At 40.7% G+C, this 18395-nt stretch overlaps 2 protein-coding genes across 3 annotated transcripts in view; one reads left to right on the forward strand and one right to left on the reverse strand.

Moving 5' to 3' along the window:
- The window catches only part of LOC101845126, a 34646-nt gene extending 31688 nt beyond the window's left edge, over positions 1-2958 (forward strand). Inside the window, exons 3-4 of the mRNA XM_005106773.3 lie at positions 1108-1322; positions 2445-2958. Of these exons, the coding sequence (XP_005106830.1) occupies positions 1108-1322; positions 2445-2931 (702 nt within the window). The 3' untranslated portion in view covers positions 2932-2958. The remainder of the gene's footprint in view (positions 1-1107; positions 1323-2444) is intronic.
- Positions 2959-13201: 10243 nt separating this feature from the next.
- LOC100533374 (heterogeneous nuclear ribonucleoprotein L) overlaps positions 13202-18395 on the reverse strand; it is a 35114-nt gene continuing 29920 nt past the window's right edge. For both annotated transcript variants that reach the window (XM_005106776.3, XM_005106775.2), the window contains exons 15-17: positions 17239-17296; positions 14667-14762; positions 13202-13635 (exon numbers count right to left, since the gene is read on the reverse strand). In XM_005106776.3, the coding sequence (XP_005106833.1) occupies positions 13577-13635; positions 14667-14762; positions 17239-17296 (213 nt within the window). In that variant the 3' untranslated portion in view covers positions 13202-13576. The remainder of the gene's footprint in view (positions 13636-14666; positions 14763-17238; positions 17297-18395) is intronic.

The following is an 18395-nucleotide window of genomic DNA, read 5'->3' on the forward strand; positions in this document are numbered from 1 at the left end:
GGAGGTGAAACGGTTTCGTTCCCGCCATCCAGGAGAATCTAGAGCTAACTTAGAATAAAGAGATGGAACACAAAGTTGATTCTCCGTTTGAATGGTTCTTAAAATGCCGTGGCTCACCGTGGGTATAGAAAAATCATCACTCTTGAGTGCTTGATGTTTAGTTGTAAAGAAGTGGAACCAACCTAAGCCCCACCCAAATCTTGGTCCACCCACCGCCACTGGATGTTTGTGGAGGTGGTTTTGTGATGTACATGAAGATGATTTGATGATGATGATGTGATGGTGGCCGTGATGATAATAAAATGTACAGAAGTGGTCAGGACATATGCTGTGCGCGCACGTGTGTGTGTGTGTGTGTGTGTGTGTGTGTGTGTGCGTGCGTGTGTGTGTGTGTGTGTGTGTGTGTGTGCCTGCGTGCCTGCGTACATGTGTGTAAGAGTATGAGTATGTGTGGTAAGAGAGAATTGAATTGAATTAGACTTTATTGACTTTCGAGGTCAATGGCCCATACGTCATAAAAAGATACAAGTTGATATATATGCAAAATACTGATCTCTCTGTGTTGTGCTAAAGAACAAATTACATAATAACCTACAACACAGAAAACATATAGATCTATATAACATTTACATCTAGAATCTAGTTCCACACCGAATGGAATGGGCCCTCACACAACAAAGTACAGAGTACAAAACCATTGGTCCTAGTCAAGGATGCATGCTGCAGAGAGTAAACAAAGCTTACAGGCTGGACATTTTGGTCTCTCTAGTTTAGCTCTAATCTAGACTCTAGATTTAAAAATCAATTATACATTGTCTTTCCATTTTTCGTCCTTTGGGAATCTGAAGAAGACAATTATCAATTGGTTTTTCCTCTGGAATTAGAACGGCGCCCGCTGAACAAAACTGGCCCGTAATGCAGACAGCATAGAGCGTTGCGAGTCTCTCACCGTGTTTGTTTACATACTGTCGCACGCTTGCCGCTAGTGGCGCTAGGAGTCGACGTGCCTCACAAAATTGGGCCACTGCAGCATCTTACAAGTTACCGTAGGCTGTACTATCTTTGGTTCAACTCACACAAACGAATGTATCGCTAACTCTTCTCCAGGCTCTCGCCAGACTGATCCGGGACCAGCTGCACATCAGCCGAAAGGTGAAGGACTTCAACCACATGTACCCTCACGTGCGCCGCTCTTACATCGCCGCCCCGCACCCGAGCGGCACCTTGAGGAAGGCCATCAGCTACCAGAGACACGCCAGGGAGGTGGAGAACATCGTTCAGGCTAGGTTCAACTTCCTCAAGAAGAGAAACTATTACTACAGGTGAAAAAAAAACCCCAACCCAGGTGTTTTGTAACAGTTTTGTTTATTCGTTTTGTTTTTTAACTTTTGTTTTGCTTTTTACAGGATAAAAAAGTGCATTTTTGTTTTCTCTTTTTTGTATGTTGGGGGATGTGCGTGCGCGCGCGCGCGTGTGTGTGTGTGTGTGTGTGTGTGTGTGTGTGTGTGTGTGTGTGTGTGTGTTTGAGTTTGTACATGTATGTATGTTGCATTACAGTCTTACAACACATACATATTGAAATGAGATCAGCGAGACGTTTTTATATCTATAAAATATCTTCAATTTTGGTACGAATTTCAGGCCACTCGATTTTATAGCAAGGGAGCCAAGCAAAGTTTGACAATTACATTAAATTTTTACATGAATTATGTCCCGTACGTCATGTCCCTGTGCATGTTGGGTCCATTATCGAGGTCGCTTAGAGCTTACATTTTTTCAGGATCATTCCCCCGTCCCCACCCCTGAATTTGCCAATAAAATGGAGCGCTAAGTTACATATTTGTAATTAGGCTACCTGTTACTTATTACCAAAATTGAGTGGCTGAAAATTCGTGGGGCGAGCGAATATATCTCTCTACTCTCGCAGATCTTCAGAGTGGAAGAACTCCCTTCAAAGTCAAAGCAAATGTTTCGGCCCTAATTACCTGACTTAGTCTTGTCTAAGTTCTAAGGGGTCCTGGCTACACTCAGGTCAAGACTCCCAAGTGCTCACCTGCTGGTTTTATTATATTTTTTATCTACTGACTGAGGTGTCTTTAGGTCAGGCCATTCCCAAAGGAGGGATATTAACATGTTCTTATGCACAGTAGAATTGTAAATGGGCTGACTTATCAATGTCAAGCTCATACTGTGCCGAAACAACATAGGGGGAACTGCTGGTTTTTTCTTTCCTCATTTGCCCTCTACTTCTTTTGAATGTTTGTCACTCTCTCTGTATTGTTGAGGCTAGAGAGGTGAGCAGAGTAGGCCTGATTCCCCATTTGGACTTCTCTGTTGACATCCACCCCTCAGCGCTCACATGACTTAGTGCAGTTGCGAGCGCCGTAAACTCTTAATAACACAAAGAAGAGTTATTACTCCCCCGACCCCTCATTTTCCCCCAGTGGGTGGTCCATGGAGCCATGGTGGGACGAGAAACTGAAGCAGGAGGAGGAACAGAGGACGTACCTGGCCGGACAATCGGCCAACACCAAGCCCTCCATAGGAAGTTCGTTACAAGACAGACTGCGAGAGGCAGCTCTCCGTGAGTCAAAGAGCACAGATCAGCCTGGTCCGCCGAGTCAGCAGAGCCTACAGTCTCAACGTCGACGCAGCTCTACTGACCAAGTTGGGGTGGTCAGTGTGAGGGACGGGAGGATTCTCGGACAAGTCAGCTGGACCAAAGTAGACGTGAAGAAATCCGATGGTAGAAAGCTAAGTGGTGGTAGTGGTGGCAGTATGAGCGAGTTGAAGGAGGCTCGGGGGAGGAAGGTGAAGAATAAACGGAGTCACAATGGCCCCTACCTGCCTATTGTGTTCCACTGGAAGCAGATGGAAGAGACGAAGGGTTACCCGCAGCTTGAGAATGTGGACATGCCTTCGGTGTGTTAATAAAAGGGAAACAGCAGGAACACTAGGGTTCTTTGTTGCTGTTGTTGTTGTTTTGTTTGGGTTCTTTAATGTGCTATCATTCGTTATCGATCGGGTGTTTCTATTTTGTTTTGTTTTTTATTGTTGTCTTTGTTTTGATGAACTTGTTTTTTAGTCGGGAATTGATCGTCTTCTACAACACGGGGGTGGGGGTGGGAGGGAGAGAGAGAGAGAGAGAGAAAGAGGGAGAGAGAGAGAGAGAGAGAGAGAGAGAGAGAGAGAGAGAGAGAAAGAGAAAGAGAAAGAGAGAGAGAGAGAGGGAGGGAGGGAGAGGGAGAGAGAGAGAGAGAGAGAGAGATTTTCTGAAACTATAGCCAAACCTCCTTGTACCGCTTCCCGTTGTACTGCCAGGTTTTGCAAATGTAGGAAAAGCGTATTTGTGCCTTTACACCGTCATCCGCCAACTGTCCCAGTTGTACAGTCCTTAATAAACTACATCTGTAAAAGTGTAAGTGTACACAGTACACACCAGGCTACACACGGCACTTCCACTCGGTGGTTGCCTGACAATCTTTAACATTAACACACTACACACGTCTACGAGCTGGGCCTCGGTCAAGATCAAACGCTTTTCTCAGATGTGCTCCCTCCTCGCCCATCCCACCTCCCTACCGCTGTCTAAACTGTCTTGTGTCTTGTGTAGATTTCAGGCAGTATGGATAGATGTACAGTGATGTGTGTCGCAAGCGAGCGAACACAACACAATGTGTAATGTAGAGGAGTACAATTAAAATAAAACATAATTTTTTAATTCTGCATCAAGTTTCGCTCCCCGCGTCAGTCCGACTGATTATGAAAATTCAAAATGTTATTCTATTTAAGCCTTGGTCAATATGACATTTTAAAAATATAATTTATATTTTTTTAAATTCGCCTGGAGAAACTTTAAAGGAACCTTGCCATCTATTTGAGGCTATGGGCTACTGGGAGTGAACCACCTTCCCCGTTATATCAGGTTCCCACTGTACTTTTGCTCAATAGTTTTCTGTAGAATACATGGAACCTCTTAGCCAACCAATTAAATTCAACTGTACAAGAAACCTGAAAATTCCGCAAGAGGCAAGCAGAGCAGTTGGTCAAAAGTATACTTTTACCACATTAGATCTGGCTGTAGCAAAGCTGGCATATTCATTTGAAAGCGGCAGAACAAGGTTCTCTAGGAAAATGTGATAATTCACATCGATGTGTTTCACATACTTTGTGTATAGCAGAAAGCAATAGGTGAACAGGTGTGTGGAAGTGGATATGAAAAAGTAGTTAGTTTTAGATTCTAAAATCCATGCCAGTGGATCTATTGAAAAGGTGATGAAAGGGAAACATTACAACAGATCACTCAAGGTGCGCAAAGCTGTCTTATGGCGACTCTGGAGCGTCTTTCATTCACTGCTTTTCAACAACATGGACAGCACAACGAGTTTGTTGAAAAGTCAAAGGAGGAATTGAAAGATGTTCCTTATTCCAACAATGACATTAATGATAATGACGAGCATATGAGCTCATTGAAGGAACTTGCTGACAGCTGATTTCAGTTCAAACAGGATGTTCGTCACGCGAAACTGGGCAAAACTGCTCAGTTTTGGATGAAGTGGATGCAGTGTTGAAAGTTCTCAACTGTTTTACAGCAACAAAGAGAAATGACTTTGACTTGCACATAACTTGTCTTGAGCAAATGTGTCCCATTTTCTATAGCATGGTCCACCCCAACTATGCAAGATACATCTGTGCATACATCAACCTTCTACTTCTACTTCTACTGAACCTGAAAGATTCTCATCCTGGTGTCAAAGAGCTTTTGCGATACTAAGGTTTCAGTGTGCACAGGTCAAGAGTGTCAGGTGCAAGAAGTGCTGTGGACTTAACAACTGGGCAAACAATTAACCGCCGAGCCAAATGTAAGAGTGGCACTGTTGGTTTTAGTCCAAATGTTACTGCATACCACAAGTGGTGCTTGACGAGACATAAAAGGGCGAGCATTGTCACTGCACTATTGGAAAAATCTGGACTGGACAGTAAGGATCAAGAACACAATGACTGCCACCAGTCACAAATGAGACTATCAGAGAAACGTGTACAAAGTGTCAAGCAATCTTTTGAATCGTTTATCAACCCATTTGACACTTTTGGAAATGACAAACTGATTTCTCTGTCTTCAGGAATGGAAGCTACAGAGAAAGTAGAAGCAGATCTTTTGTCAATTGAAAAAGACAAAAACAGCTATGAAAATTTTGTCAAGACAACCCTCATTGAACATGCTGAGAGTTTCCATGCACCTCTCAAAAGAAACAGGAAACTGACTTTTGCTTCACAACAAAAGACAGCAAAGCTGAAGACAACAAAGAAAAAGGAGGTGAAATTAACAGCACAAAGAAACATGTTTGGGCAGCTTCTCATGCTGTCTACAGAAAAAGATCTGGACCTTCAAAAAGTGATGGATTTATCCTCTAAGACCAGTACCGTGGGCCGTCGCAACCCCGATGGGTTTCCTATCAAAACAAACAAACAGTTTTTATGCATAAACTGGAAGATATTCAGCTCTTCAAAACCCACCTCAAGACCATGAACACTTCCCAATGAGTTCTATCCAGGCGCGGTTCGTCCATAGAGCACGGTCGTGCAGTGCCGCCCAATTTTTAAAAAATGTTCTATTACGTAAAACACCCACAATAATAACATAAAATAAGTCAGAAACAAACACTAGCTAAATATTATATCAAAACAAGGTCCTCACTGGCGCCATAGCTATAATTTCTGCGTCTATAGCGCCGTAAAACATTTACTATGCCATGCCAAAGTCCACGCGCTTTAGCTTAACATAATAGGATATTCAACAGTGTAACCTGACCTATAAATCGCTCTTGGGGATAACCCAAGCGATGACGACACTCGTAGCGAATTTGGCAGTACATTAATATTAATAAAACGACACATTTCAAATGTGCCCCTGCCGAATAGTGCCGAAATATAGCCCACAGTAGGCAGTCTAAAATAAACGCGATAGACCGTACGCTATTCTTTGCCAATATCATGTGAGCCCCGGAGCAATCCAGTGGAGTGCTCAAATGAATTGTGATTGGTTCATTGTCTGTCTTGCCACGCTTTTAAGTGACTCTGTGACCGTGAACCTGAGGGAGGTGAACGTGACCGTTCTACGAGTTGTGCCTTTGAATGATTTTGTAGTGGGGTAGTGAAAAGTATTACTAGAGTGTTCAGTTCCAATACAGGATGAACGAAATTGATGTTTAGCTAACAAACAAATTTAGTACTAGAAATAGAAATTAAAGCGACAAGTAAAAAGAATGAAAATAGAAGCACGAGGTCCTCCCTCGCCAACACAAAGATTCTACAATTATGCACCGTCTCATTTACTATGCCCTTGAGTATCTTCAGCATGCGATAGCTTAATTGTACACGTCCACTTTTTAGCCCCACGAGCCGCCCCTGGTTCTATCATACTCTGCATCCCTCTGATTTACGAGATACTTTTGGCGAGTTAGCCTGTACAATATTTTGTGCTCTACCCAAAGTTAACAAAGCCTACTTTTTGACAGACAATACAAAGAGGATTCAATTAAATCTTTGGAACGAATTCGCCGGGGAGAATCTCTCTCATGCATTCACAGCCCGAGGCTTTTCTACTTAATGTTCCTAAAGATTTCAAAGGGTTCCTTATGAATAATAAAAACAAAAAGCAACTGACACAGTTCTTACTTTATGAATGGCAACGAGATTGTTATGCAATGATGTTGCTGAACAGAGAAATATACATTGCATGGGACCAACAGTGCTTTGTCCTCGGTAGCAGTGATGGAAAGACTACAGACTCAAGACTTGTTCCTGAGTTATCCTCCAGCCACGAAGAAGTAGACACACTACTGATCGCGCATGCCATCTACTCTGCTCAGAACATTGCGACTCCAAACACAGACATCATTATTTGGTCTCCCAGACACTGATGTCTTTCTACTGATAATTGCATTTGTTCAACATTTCACACACCATTTGTATTTTGACAGAGTGGTTGGGAACAAAAGAAGATGTCTACACATTTAGACGCTCTGTAACAAAATGGAAACACACACATGTTGTTTATTGTTGGATTGCTTTCATCTCTATGCATTACCAGTATCTATGTTTGTATGGAATATAGATTCTTTACAATGTCCATTCATAATTTTCTTTTCTATGGCAATACAAACTTGCCAACTTTAACTCGAATGATTATTGGCCATAAATTTTCTAAGTACATGAAAATTGAACTGCTCGTCATTAAAAAAAATTTATTGTCCGATTTCAATTCTGTAAAAACTTGTGTTCATGTTTTCAATAGCTCTCTGTGGTTACATTAACAAAACTGAGTTGAAGCACTTTAGAAATATCACTTGTGGTACCTATATGTATACAGGATTCTATTCCTGGACTCCATGCATCCTCTGGATGTGATATGACTAGCGCTTTTGTCCCGAAAGGAAAGGTGAAACCACTCAGCAATCTCCACAAGCACCTAGAGTTTGCTGTTTCATTCAAGGCGCTAGGAACATTTGAAACTGGTGTTTTTTTTCCAGAACTGTTTTCCAATCTGGAAAAGTTTGTTTGTCAGCTGTACGGAAAACCAGCTTTCTCAAGCACAACCAGTCATGACCTTGTAAGCCTAAAGCACATGGCAAAAGGTCAAATCTTACTGTCATGCTTTGATGGACTTGACACCAGCTTGCTTCCACCATGCAGAGAAGCCCTGAAGCTACACATCTCTAGCGCAAACTATCAAACTTTTTGGAAGCAAGCACATCAGGTTCAACCATTAATGCCTGATCCGCAAGACCATGGTAGTAATTGTAAGAGAGGTAGATCAAACAGTGGAGTGCTATCAGTGGAGTGGGGCAAAGACTTGGTCCCTCCACAGTTGGTTGATATTTTGTCAGGATCAGATACAGAACAAGAGGAAGACAAAGATGAAAACCATCTCCTCTATTATGACACATGTACCAGTGATGAAGAAGATGAGATTTCAGATTCTGGAAGTGACAGCAGTGAAGATGAACTGATGACATAGAAAGCATCTAAGTAAGACTTTACATGCAACACCAACTGACTTACTTACATGTACCAGACCGTACAAAATTTGGATAACCAGCACCCAAGCAACTCATTTCTGTTACATATATGCCCTATGCAAGTCAATTTATAGATGCTATGATTTTTTTTTCAATTATTTCTTTGTACGAGTTCATTCCTGAATACATCATGTAAACATATAATTATAGCCAATGGCTATATCGGCATTGCTAAGGGCTGTCTGTAACTCTGCATGGCACTGATTTTTTTGTTGAACTAAATTTTTTGCAAGTGTAGTTTTTCCTTTGTTGTGTAATACCCAGAAGGGAATAGAAAATACAATGTATATTATTACGCTAACTTTGTGCGGCTGTTTTCGATTTTTTGAGAAAACGAACTTTTTCCTCCTCTATATGCTAGGTAAATAACTACCACAAAATGGCCAGTATAACTGTTTTTCTTACCCAAAGCAGCAACTGTAGTCTCAAGTTAAAGAAAATCAGATTACTAGCTACTCAAAAAGTGATTTTTTTTTTTAAAGCAAAAAAGTTACTTAATTTTCACAATTTTCCACAATTCAGGGGCAATATCTCCGCAGATTGCCAATATTTTGTTGCAAATTTTGTTTTGTAAGTAGATCTAGTCCTAAGTGTGCTCTTTCAGAAAATCAGTCAGCAAAAATCCCCAGTGCAGCGGATTGCCAGCAGCCCAGTCTAATATAATATAAACAGCCTAATAACTTATCTGGCGAATATATATGCCAATTCAAATGGGGCTTTTTTATTTAGTGAGGGCTCACACTCAAGTGCAAGTCAAGTGACAGAACTCTACTTCATCTAGTGATTGGTAAACAAGTTTCCTAGACGTTCGGAAGTCGGTGCTACATTACTTGTAACAGAGGACATGAAACCTCGTTGTACCGCCAGCCCCATGTTGGTAGGCGGTACATCATGTACAAGGTACATGTACGAGTACTATAACGGGGGTGTTGACTGTGGCTCCGAAAATTTTTCTCCAGACTTCAACTTTCATTAAGGAGACTAGAAGATCTACATGCATTTAAAAAACATTTCTACTTCTACCCTGCGAGTACATCATGTGTAGTTGAGGTTGAAGTGAAGGGCATCCAGTGGAATTGATTAATCTCCACTAGCCTTCTTTTATTACCGGTATCTGGCTGATTCTGGCTTTTTCTCTTATGTAGGACTCTTCTCAACACCAATCCCTCCCCCCCCTCCTATCTTCTGAGGACTTGCATTATAATAATATAATTATACAACTCTACAAAGTATGAGTAAGACATAGGCTCAGACATGTTGAGGTGTGATTTATTTTACAAGAACCATTTCGTTATTGACAAGTTGTCACGTGTAGGTCGGCCTAGTATTGATAAATGATTCTGAATTCGGTACGTAGCCGTGTGTACAGAGCGTGACAGACACAAATCTGAATGCAACAGGTGGAATCGGTTCCCACCACCCATTACATTTTCCGCCTGCGGCAATAATAGTTGGTTATTTTTCTTGGTAGTACATGTATTACAATACATTTCGAACCGCTCTTCGGCCACGCATTACTTAGGGCCTACTTAACTTACATTCACACATTGGCTCTGTCAACTAACTTAACAACAACACAGTATGTATTAAGTAGGCCTACTACACTCAATTCAATACTAAACATGTATTTCTATTCTTTTCATTTTAGTTTTTTTAGTTAAAAATAATACACCGCGTGATAATACAAATAAAATCCAAAGTGGAAACAAGAGTATTTATTCGAAAACAGCACAATAGAGGTAAACTGCTCAGAACATGAAATTGAAATCTACTGAAAATGAAACTGCAAAGAGTCAATGGCTCTTCCGCTTCCCTCTGCTTCTTTTGTCTACGAAGTCTTGCGTTCAGTAAAATGGGGAATGGTTCAGGTTTTACTACGCCCCAACAACACTATTCACTTGTACATGTATTACAATTAGGATATTTATTAAGACTAAGAGGCAGGACCTCCATGACATCTCTGAGAGGACCGAGCCAAATGGGAAATTTATGTAAAGTAGCTTTCATAAAAGCGCATTGCGTCAGGCCAAGCTGAGGCTTGAACCCCCAAAGCCGCAATCTGCGATTATGGTGCCGGTGGCCAGATCATTGAGCTACTGACGCCCCCTCAGTGGCGGTGGGTGGACTAAAATTGGGGGGGGGGGGCGGCCTTCAATTACTTCCACTTCTTTACCATCAAATAAAAAATAGCAAGCAGTAAGACCAAAACAGTACATGTACTGATTTCTCTATAGTCACGGTGAGCCACGGCATTTGGAGAACCATTCAAACGAGAAGAGCCACCTTCGCCTTCCATCTCTTTGTTCTAAGTTATATTCTTCTGGATTTAAAAGTTGCCTTAAAAATGAATCGATGTGATTTATAACTGTTAAACCTCAGCGGCACAAACACACAACACTTCCAAACATATTCCGTCTATGAGCTGAATTAGGGCGTGTAGTCGCAGAAAGTATAACGCACTTGAAAAGGTCCAGTGAGAGCGTAGGTACGAGGCTGTGTGACTGGGGGAAAGTGTCGTAAACTTTCACCCAATTGCCAGGGCTAAAAGAGCGTGGGCCCTCAGTGCATTGTTCTTTTATCCAGTCTTCTACCTTTTTACAAGAAGTTTCATTTTGCTGAGCCCTAATGACATTTGATTAGCTGTTACTGTTAGGTTACTAAAGTTGTAAGCGGTGACAACAGTGATTGGATAAACGAGCAAGCCGCCAAGTTGACCACTCTGTATTCATTGAGTGCGATCATAACGGATTCATCAACAGCTTATTTCGTTACATGTGTATTTAAGAAACTTTCATTTACTTTGGGATAGAGTTGAGGGGGGCTCAAGCCCATGAGCCCAGCACTACCCACCGCCACTGCGCCACCTTTGCATTTTGTAAGCTACCCACTGTTCTTTTCAATGTACAATAAGATCTTGCTTTACCTCCAGCCCTATGCGTCACCAGGTTTTGCCAATTTACGAAAAGGAATAGGCCTAGCTATACTATGAACATTGTACATGTACTTGCGCCTTTACACCGCCATCTGCCAACTGTCCATTCTTATCTTAACTTCAATATAAATTTGCCCCGATCGCCAACAAACTGGCCGCCAGATGTACACATACCACAGATTCACAGAAAACACCCATTCACTGGCTGCTTGACCTCTCTCCCTCACAAATTACCTCGGCCCTCTGGCAAAATATCCTGTGTTGCCAGATGTCGTCCGACGACCTCAAAGCTGGCAAGCACCATTATGACTCACGCTCACTCAAGCAGCACAAGGACTGACAGGTCTAAATTTGGTACGGTACAGAGAGAGAGAGAGAGAGAGAGAGAGAGAGAGAGAGAGAGAGAGAGAGAGAGAGAGAGAGAGAGAGAGAGAAGGGAGGGAGTAAAGGAGAGAGAGAGGGGGGGGGGCTTCTTGGATATTGTTGTTTGTACAGATTGCTCTCTCTTTCCAAGTCTAAGGACTGCTTGAAAGCAAAACATTGGCTACACTAGTTGCAGAATAAAAGCTCCCCTAAAACTTTTGGGAAAAAAAAAAGTTCTTTCACCGAATAAAACCGACTACACCTTATAAGAATTAAGAGGGAGCAAGCACACCCCCCCCCCCCTCTCAAGGCATTTTGCTGTGCTCCATTTCATCAGAAGTCTCACATTCAGCTACAGGGTATCCATAGATTTCAGACTGAGAAATGCTACGATAAGGATGGCATTTCCAAATAGTCAACAGAAACAATATGTTGTGACACAGTGGAATCAGGTACTCGTCAATTTTTGGGCATACGGTATTGAGTTATTGATGATATCATTTAAAGTAAGACTATTCATTTGTCTTGATTTTGGTGAAAAAATACCTATACTTGAACAGAAGTCGAGATATTTGCAATTGAAGGAGGTGGGGGTAGCCTGGTGGCACCGGTAAATTAGCTAGAAAAGGGCGCCAAAGTTGACTTCCAAAGCTTGAGAGTCCTTGGAAACTCCAAACTCACATGGTGCCTTTGATCAAAGTTTTTAGTAAAACCCATACAGAAATGTGTTTTGAATAGAGATTTAGATGTTGAGCCAAAAAAAAAAAAGAAAAAAGAAAAAAAGAATTTTTTAACAATTGCAAAACACTCGAAAAAATGGTTTCTTCCATATTTTTCTTTTGACAAGCACCTGATTCCACCACACTGCAACAAATCTGTTCAAAATATACATATATATAAACCTGAGCGTCATTCAGGAACGACTGCTTATTTGAAAAGGTAGCTTTGCTGAGCAAAATTTTTTACTTCCCTCTAACTGGCTTAGCAGTCTTTTTGGCTCAACACTAAATCTCTATTCAAAACACACTAAAATGATTCCACATTCAGAGACGGGAACATCAAGCCTGAATTGAATCCATTTTTCTTTCCAAATCTAAATAAGGTACTTCAGCTGAAAGAGTGAGCCCCTCAAGTAATACAATAAATCGTGAGTACAAAAGTTGCTTTCTTTTCATGCAGAAGACAGTGAAGAGAAGCTCTATAATTTTTTGGGACCTGGATCCTGACGTAGAGGAACCAACCAACTTCTACAAGACAGCTGCAATTAATCAAAAGCTTGCACAAAACTTTGTCGTAATCCAACCGCACGCTCGCTAACCTTTTTACCAAACTCAACCAGGGATGCCCATCGTTGCAACTTCAGATTACCTAAAACTAAAAACATAAGTGTGACTAGTTTTGGTAAAAGTGATAACATAAGGCCTTCAAGTTGCCAAATTCCGGACAGTCCCAAGAAATCCCGGACAGTTGGCAAGACTGTAATTAGCTATTTATTATAATGCAACTTGGTCTCAGTACCTGAAGCTGTTAAAGTTCAAACTATCAATCAACAAAAGAGGGCTCAAAAGACAAAATGGCAGTTGGCAGTTAATTGCAAATCTGTACACTAAAGTGGAGTCTGCTAAAACCAAACATGGTTAATTCAAAAACTGCAATAAACCGAAAGAAAATAATGCGCTTTAACTTATTGCCTTCTGCGGTATTTGAACAACCTCTATAATATTGTATTTAAAAAGGGGCGATCCCACTGATGTTGGTTAAAGCAGACTCCACAGCATTCATACATGTATTATATTTGCAAGAATACATAGGGAAGAAAACTCAGTTTTATATTTGTGACTTTTATTTTTATTTTATATGATGAAGGAGATTTTACTGTCCTCTCTGACCCAAAGGCATGAATACCTATGTATAAAACAAAAAATGACAATAAATCTGTGAAGATAAAAAAAAAGGTAACGAGCAAAATTTTAAAAAAACAAACCATAAGACCTAAAAAATTAACACCAAGTGGATAAAAAAACAGTTTCATACTCTTCATGTTTGATTTTGGTAACAACATTCATGGCAGGCAAGATACTAACATCAAAATATACTTACAAATAAGAAGATACCAGATGCTTATTTTAAAAAAACCCAACAAAACACAAGACAAAACATATTAATACATCTGTGTAGTCTCCTGGCCTCAGGTGGTAAGTTACATCGTCAAAGGCATTGCAGAGAAACAAAGCTTGAAAATGAAAGGGCTCTTTCCACCTGCAAGAGAGAAAAAGTAATAATGTCTAAAGATTGGACCCCCCAAGTAAAATCATGTGCTAAAGACGGATTTTTAACTTTACTGAGGACCATCTACTGACCTTTTCCACAGCAACTTTTATCTATAATAATATTAATACATAGCATTTGTATGGTACAAATACTTGTTCAACAACGAGGAAAATTTGTGTAAAGTGCCTTTCCCTCAATACATTAACGTTACACCCAAAGGATCTGGACGGGAAGTCCATTCCTAGATTCTACACAAGGGTAAGGAACCCACTTCCCGTGGACACAAGTGTTTAAAAAACAAAAAATACTAACCAAATTCTTTTAAATCCTGAAAAAATAAAAGTTAGAAAGAAAACGAAATGTAGTTTCAGAAAAATATTACTTTCTTCACATGTATGCGCACACTGTTGGAAATGTTCCAACTTTAGTTCAATCGGGATGTCCGACCCGTCACTCTCATTCTCAGCCTCGCGGTCAGGCCCTAGATGTAAATTCTGTATCAGATCAATCTGAATCGCCCCAAACTCTTGCTACGTTTTCATCAATATCTGATTTGTCATATGCTTGTTTTTTCAAAAACCCATTGTTATTTCCTTTTTTCAAACTCAGTTGTGGTTCTTTTCAAAAGTCGAGACACCTTCGAATGTCGGAAACTTGATCGCACTTCGATTGGCTTTAATACTAAAAATGCTGACCCCAAACATTTTGTTTCGGTATCAAACAGAAAAAGAAACATTTTGCAATAACTATATAAATCAAAACTCGGCCCCAGTCTCGTCAGAGCGAGACTTTGTTTCAAAAGACGCGGGCGTGTTAGGGTGTAATGTGTTAATGAACTACTGAAAAGTGAAGGGTGGGTCTAAGGATGGAAGAAAAAGGAGGTATTCACAATGTTTCAAAAGAAGGGGAGATAAGGACGATAAGATGTTTGATAGGATAGAAGAAGCAAACCACACCAGAGCACCCGCCAACGAACATAGCACAGAAGCTTTTCTTTGATAACCCCTTACATAACATACCTGGGCTGCTGATTGGAGTATGGTTGACCATGATCAATGCCTCAATACCATCGGCCTTGCTTTCAAACTCCACAAGGCCTGTGCAGCTGCGCTCAGCTGTAAGACAGAACACAGGAGTTAACTCTTGGACTTCTTTTACCAATCTATGACAACTACTAAAGTATTTACTAAGGCAGGTTGATAAAAAAAAAAAACATCAATGAAAAGACAACTATTTCTGAAATAATTTGGAAAGTGATTCATTGCTGCACGGCAGCAGAGGCCACAAACTATGGCCATGCAGGAACAAAACTTGGTTGGAAGATTGTTAAAATCTTTTTTAAAACTAGAGTTTTTATGTCATTGACAGTCTAGTTCATATAGAGGCCAGCTTCAACCTTTGCTCAACTTGGGCTGGAAGAAATGCAAAGTCTGATATACTGTGTAAAATTTCTCCCAACATGGGAATAAGACTTGGGTTTTCTGTGTGAAATGGTGAAGCGCTTAACTCTTTCCGGACTATCTCCGATATCGCGGGCCCACACCCCCTTGCGGACGTATCGCTGATATGTCGGCTGTGATAGGGTGCCTTTAAGTTTAGTACAAAAAATCAAAAGAGCCAGCTGCAAGCATCTATTTATTTGTGACATTTTGCAAGTTATAGAATTTTTAAAAGTTAAAAACTGTAGAAATGGTGGAGACAAAAAATAATTATATCCAATTTTCAAGATGGTCGCCGTGTGTCAATTGTTGAACATGAATTTTTTGTCTCATACTTACGGCCTGTGACAAAAGTTGTTTCAGTTTTTTCTTTAGTTAAAAATTTTGTCCCGTAAGTATCGAGCCCCCTTAACCCCTACACTTCAAATAAAACACCCGTTTATATATTTGCAATTTCTTTCTAATGTACAACCCTCTTGCTCAGCTTCAATGCGATACATCTGTCTGTCATTTAATACATCAGTGTAGGCTTACTGTTTGAACAAAAGCTCTGCATTCTTTCAGTTATCAGGCCCGCTTTGGAAGAAGTTTGGTCACCCTGGCTGTACAGTGTTAAAGAAAATTGGAACAGTTTCAATTAACCCAGTACACTTTAGGAACCTGTGCCACTAGACTTTTCAGTCAGCGTGAATTAGTTCTGAGAACAAATGACAATGTTCATTTTAACACTCACTGGGACCAAAGCAATCTTTTTATAATAACTTCTTGTGCTTCGAAGTACAGTATAACACAGATACGTTGAACACAAAAGACTTGAAATCATGCAACTGACAAACTGTGCCCGCGGTCCCCTTCTTTGTAAGATATCCCTAGAACTATAAGGCCGGTCTTGACAAATTCGAGCTACTGGTATCCATGTTATATTGTAACTCGAGTCAGTTCACGGTAAATGGCATATAATACAAAAGCATAAAAGATATGAAGCACCCAGTAATAAATAGTTAGGCTATACCTTATACTGCTGTCAATGAAATAGTGCAACAGCCCGGTTAAGTTGGGGAAATAGAGAAAATGGAGATGATGATTCTTGGCGCCATGAACAATCTTAGGGAAAGCAGAGACTAATATAATAGACCAAGAGTCATAGACTGCAATGCAGAATGAGATGCAGAAAAATCTAATAATATACTAATAACATATACAGCAGTCTCCGCCTAAGATCAAGGTGCTCGGAAGCAAGGAAATATGGGATCTTTGGCGAACCGGGATCTTAACCGACGAACCCAGGGAAGAATCTTCGGTGATCCATGTTATGGTTATCTGTAAAATGGTCTCCCTCCACTCTAAGATGAACAGACGTGCCCCCTGGGCGGGTTTATGAAGATTGGCAAGCAAAGAGTGGTTAACCTTGATGACCTATCACAGTGCATAGTGGCATGAGGCGTGCCATTTTCACTCATTATCCTATCGAAAGTCTCAAGATCTACGCGTACCCACTTGCCACCCCCCTTTATTTGTAGAGAATTTATAGCTTTCCTTCTGTCTCGCCTTTATCGTTACGCACCACTACATTGTGACCACACCAATTAAAATTCAGTCTGTCTCGCAAATTCGGGAGTAGAGACAACTGCTTCAATGGTTAGGAAAGAGTTTCCAGTTCGATATGATCCCGCATGGAGCGAAGTGAATTAAGTTTAGGTGGAGAGCTCAGAGGTCGGGGGAAAACAAACGAATCGGTCAGTTCACACCCCAGCGTGATCCCATCTCGGGCAAACATTGTACTGTTTCATCCAGTTTTACAACGCGTATGTGATCACATTCACAAGAGTGGCTGATCTTTAATGTGACGAGCAATTCATTGATCTCAACTTTTTACCTTTGGTTGATGGGCTGTGCCCGCTCGAGTTTTTGTTCCGCAAATTACAATCTGAAATGCGGGATCTTACCCGAATGTAGACCTTCAGAGTGAATCTGAGCGGGATCTTAGGGCTGACTTTTGTATAGTAAAAATTATGTTTTCTTAAAACAGGGGAATCTTAAGCGAACTGGGATCATAAGCGTTGGGATCTTAGGCGGAGACTACTGTATTGGTATTTTACTCCTTTCCTGCCTACTTATCTAAATGTATGACCACACAATGAAATGAACTCACTCTTTGATGGGAATTGCTTCATCTTCAGAGGTCGTTTTCCAATGGCATTGTCAAACATCTGAAAAAGAATTATGAGAACAACGCTGAGAGAGGAAGAAACCATCGATTTTGAAAAAGTACATATACAAATTCCAAAATAAGAAGTGAGCCACACAGTCAAGTTTATTGCTTTGTACCTTTCCAGTTCTGACACTTCGTCGAGGACACCATTATTCTTAATTTATTTTCATTGATATGTTGCTTTAACACTTTCCACCCACACAGCGCAGAGCATACAACACTTGTCCCCATCGACCAGGACACAGACCCGGTCAAAGATTGTACATAAGATGGTTCACTCACCTAAAAAAAGTGTCCACACATTGGTTCAAATGTTGCTGCAGTCTTTGCTCTCTTTCGTTTCTCAAGAAGAAGAATAGGAATAGCATCCCCTTGCGCATCAGCTGTTCTGATTCGCTCAGTTTGGAGTTTTGGGTTTATTTTATTTCAATGACCTCTCGTTCTAAAGCCAACTTAAACAAAGAAAACAGTCCCCCTTCCACCTGAAGAGGAATTTTGTCAGCGTAACCATTTAACATTTTGCCACCTCGGTAAACATCGCCAATTAGCAAAGAATTAAAAAGGCTTTATTCCGAAATTTTTATTATAATTTATACAAAAACTTGTAAGTTTCACCGATTTTTCCCCACACAAGTAGGGTAACTGTTCGCAAAGCAGGCGCTTTTTCGAAGAGGGCACCACCGGATTTTGAGGACACTTTTTTAATTGGTTCAAAGAGAGGAGTGAATCATCTTGTTATACAGAATCATTGATGCAGAGATGCCAACCACAGAAAACCGAAATGAGTATTGGGAGATATGAAAATGTGTATTTTCAGGGGAAAATGTGTATTTCACCCACGACCGACCAACTAGTAAAATGTTCAGGATGTCCACCAATATTTCCTGATAAAAAATTACGAGCTCACCAGTCCGAAAAAGGGAGCACACTAGCGTACAATATACATGTATCCAGTAAACAACATGTCAGTGTTCAGTGTCGTACTGGGGTCTTGTTTGACTAAAGTATTTCAGTCTATTATAATATTTTCGTCTCATTATTATATAAAAAATTAATCCTGCTTTGAGCGTTCGGAAGGGCCTAGAACAAGAATTTCG

Source organism: Aplysia californica, unplaced genomic scaffold (assembly GCF_000002075.1).
Source record: "Aplysia californica isolate F4 #8 unplaced genomic scaffold, AplCal3.0 scaffold00555, whole genome shotgun sequence".
In the NCBI taxonomy this organism is placed as follows: domain Eukaryota; kingdom Metazoa; phylum Mollusca; class Gastropoda; order Aplysiida; family Aplysiidae; genus Aplysia; species Aplysia californica.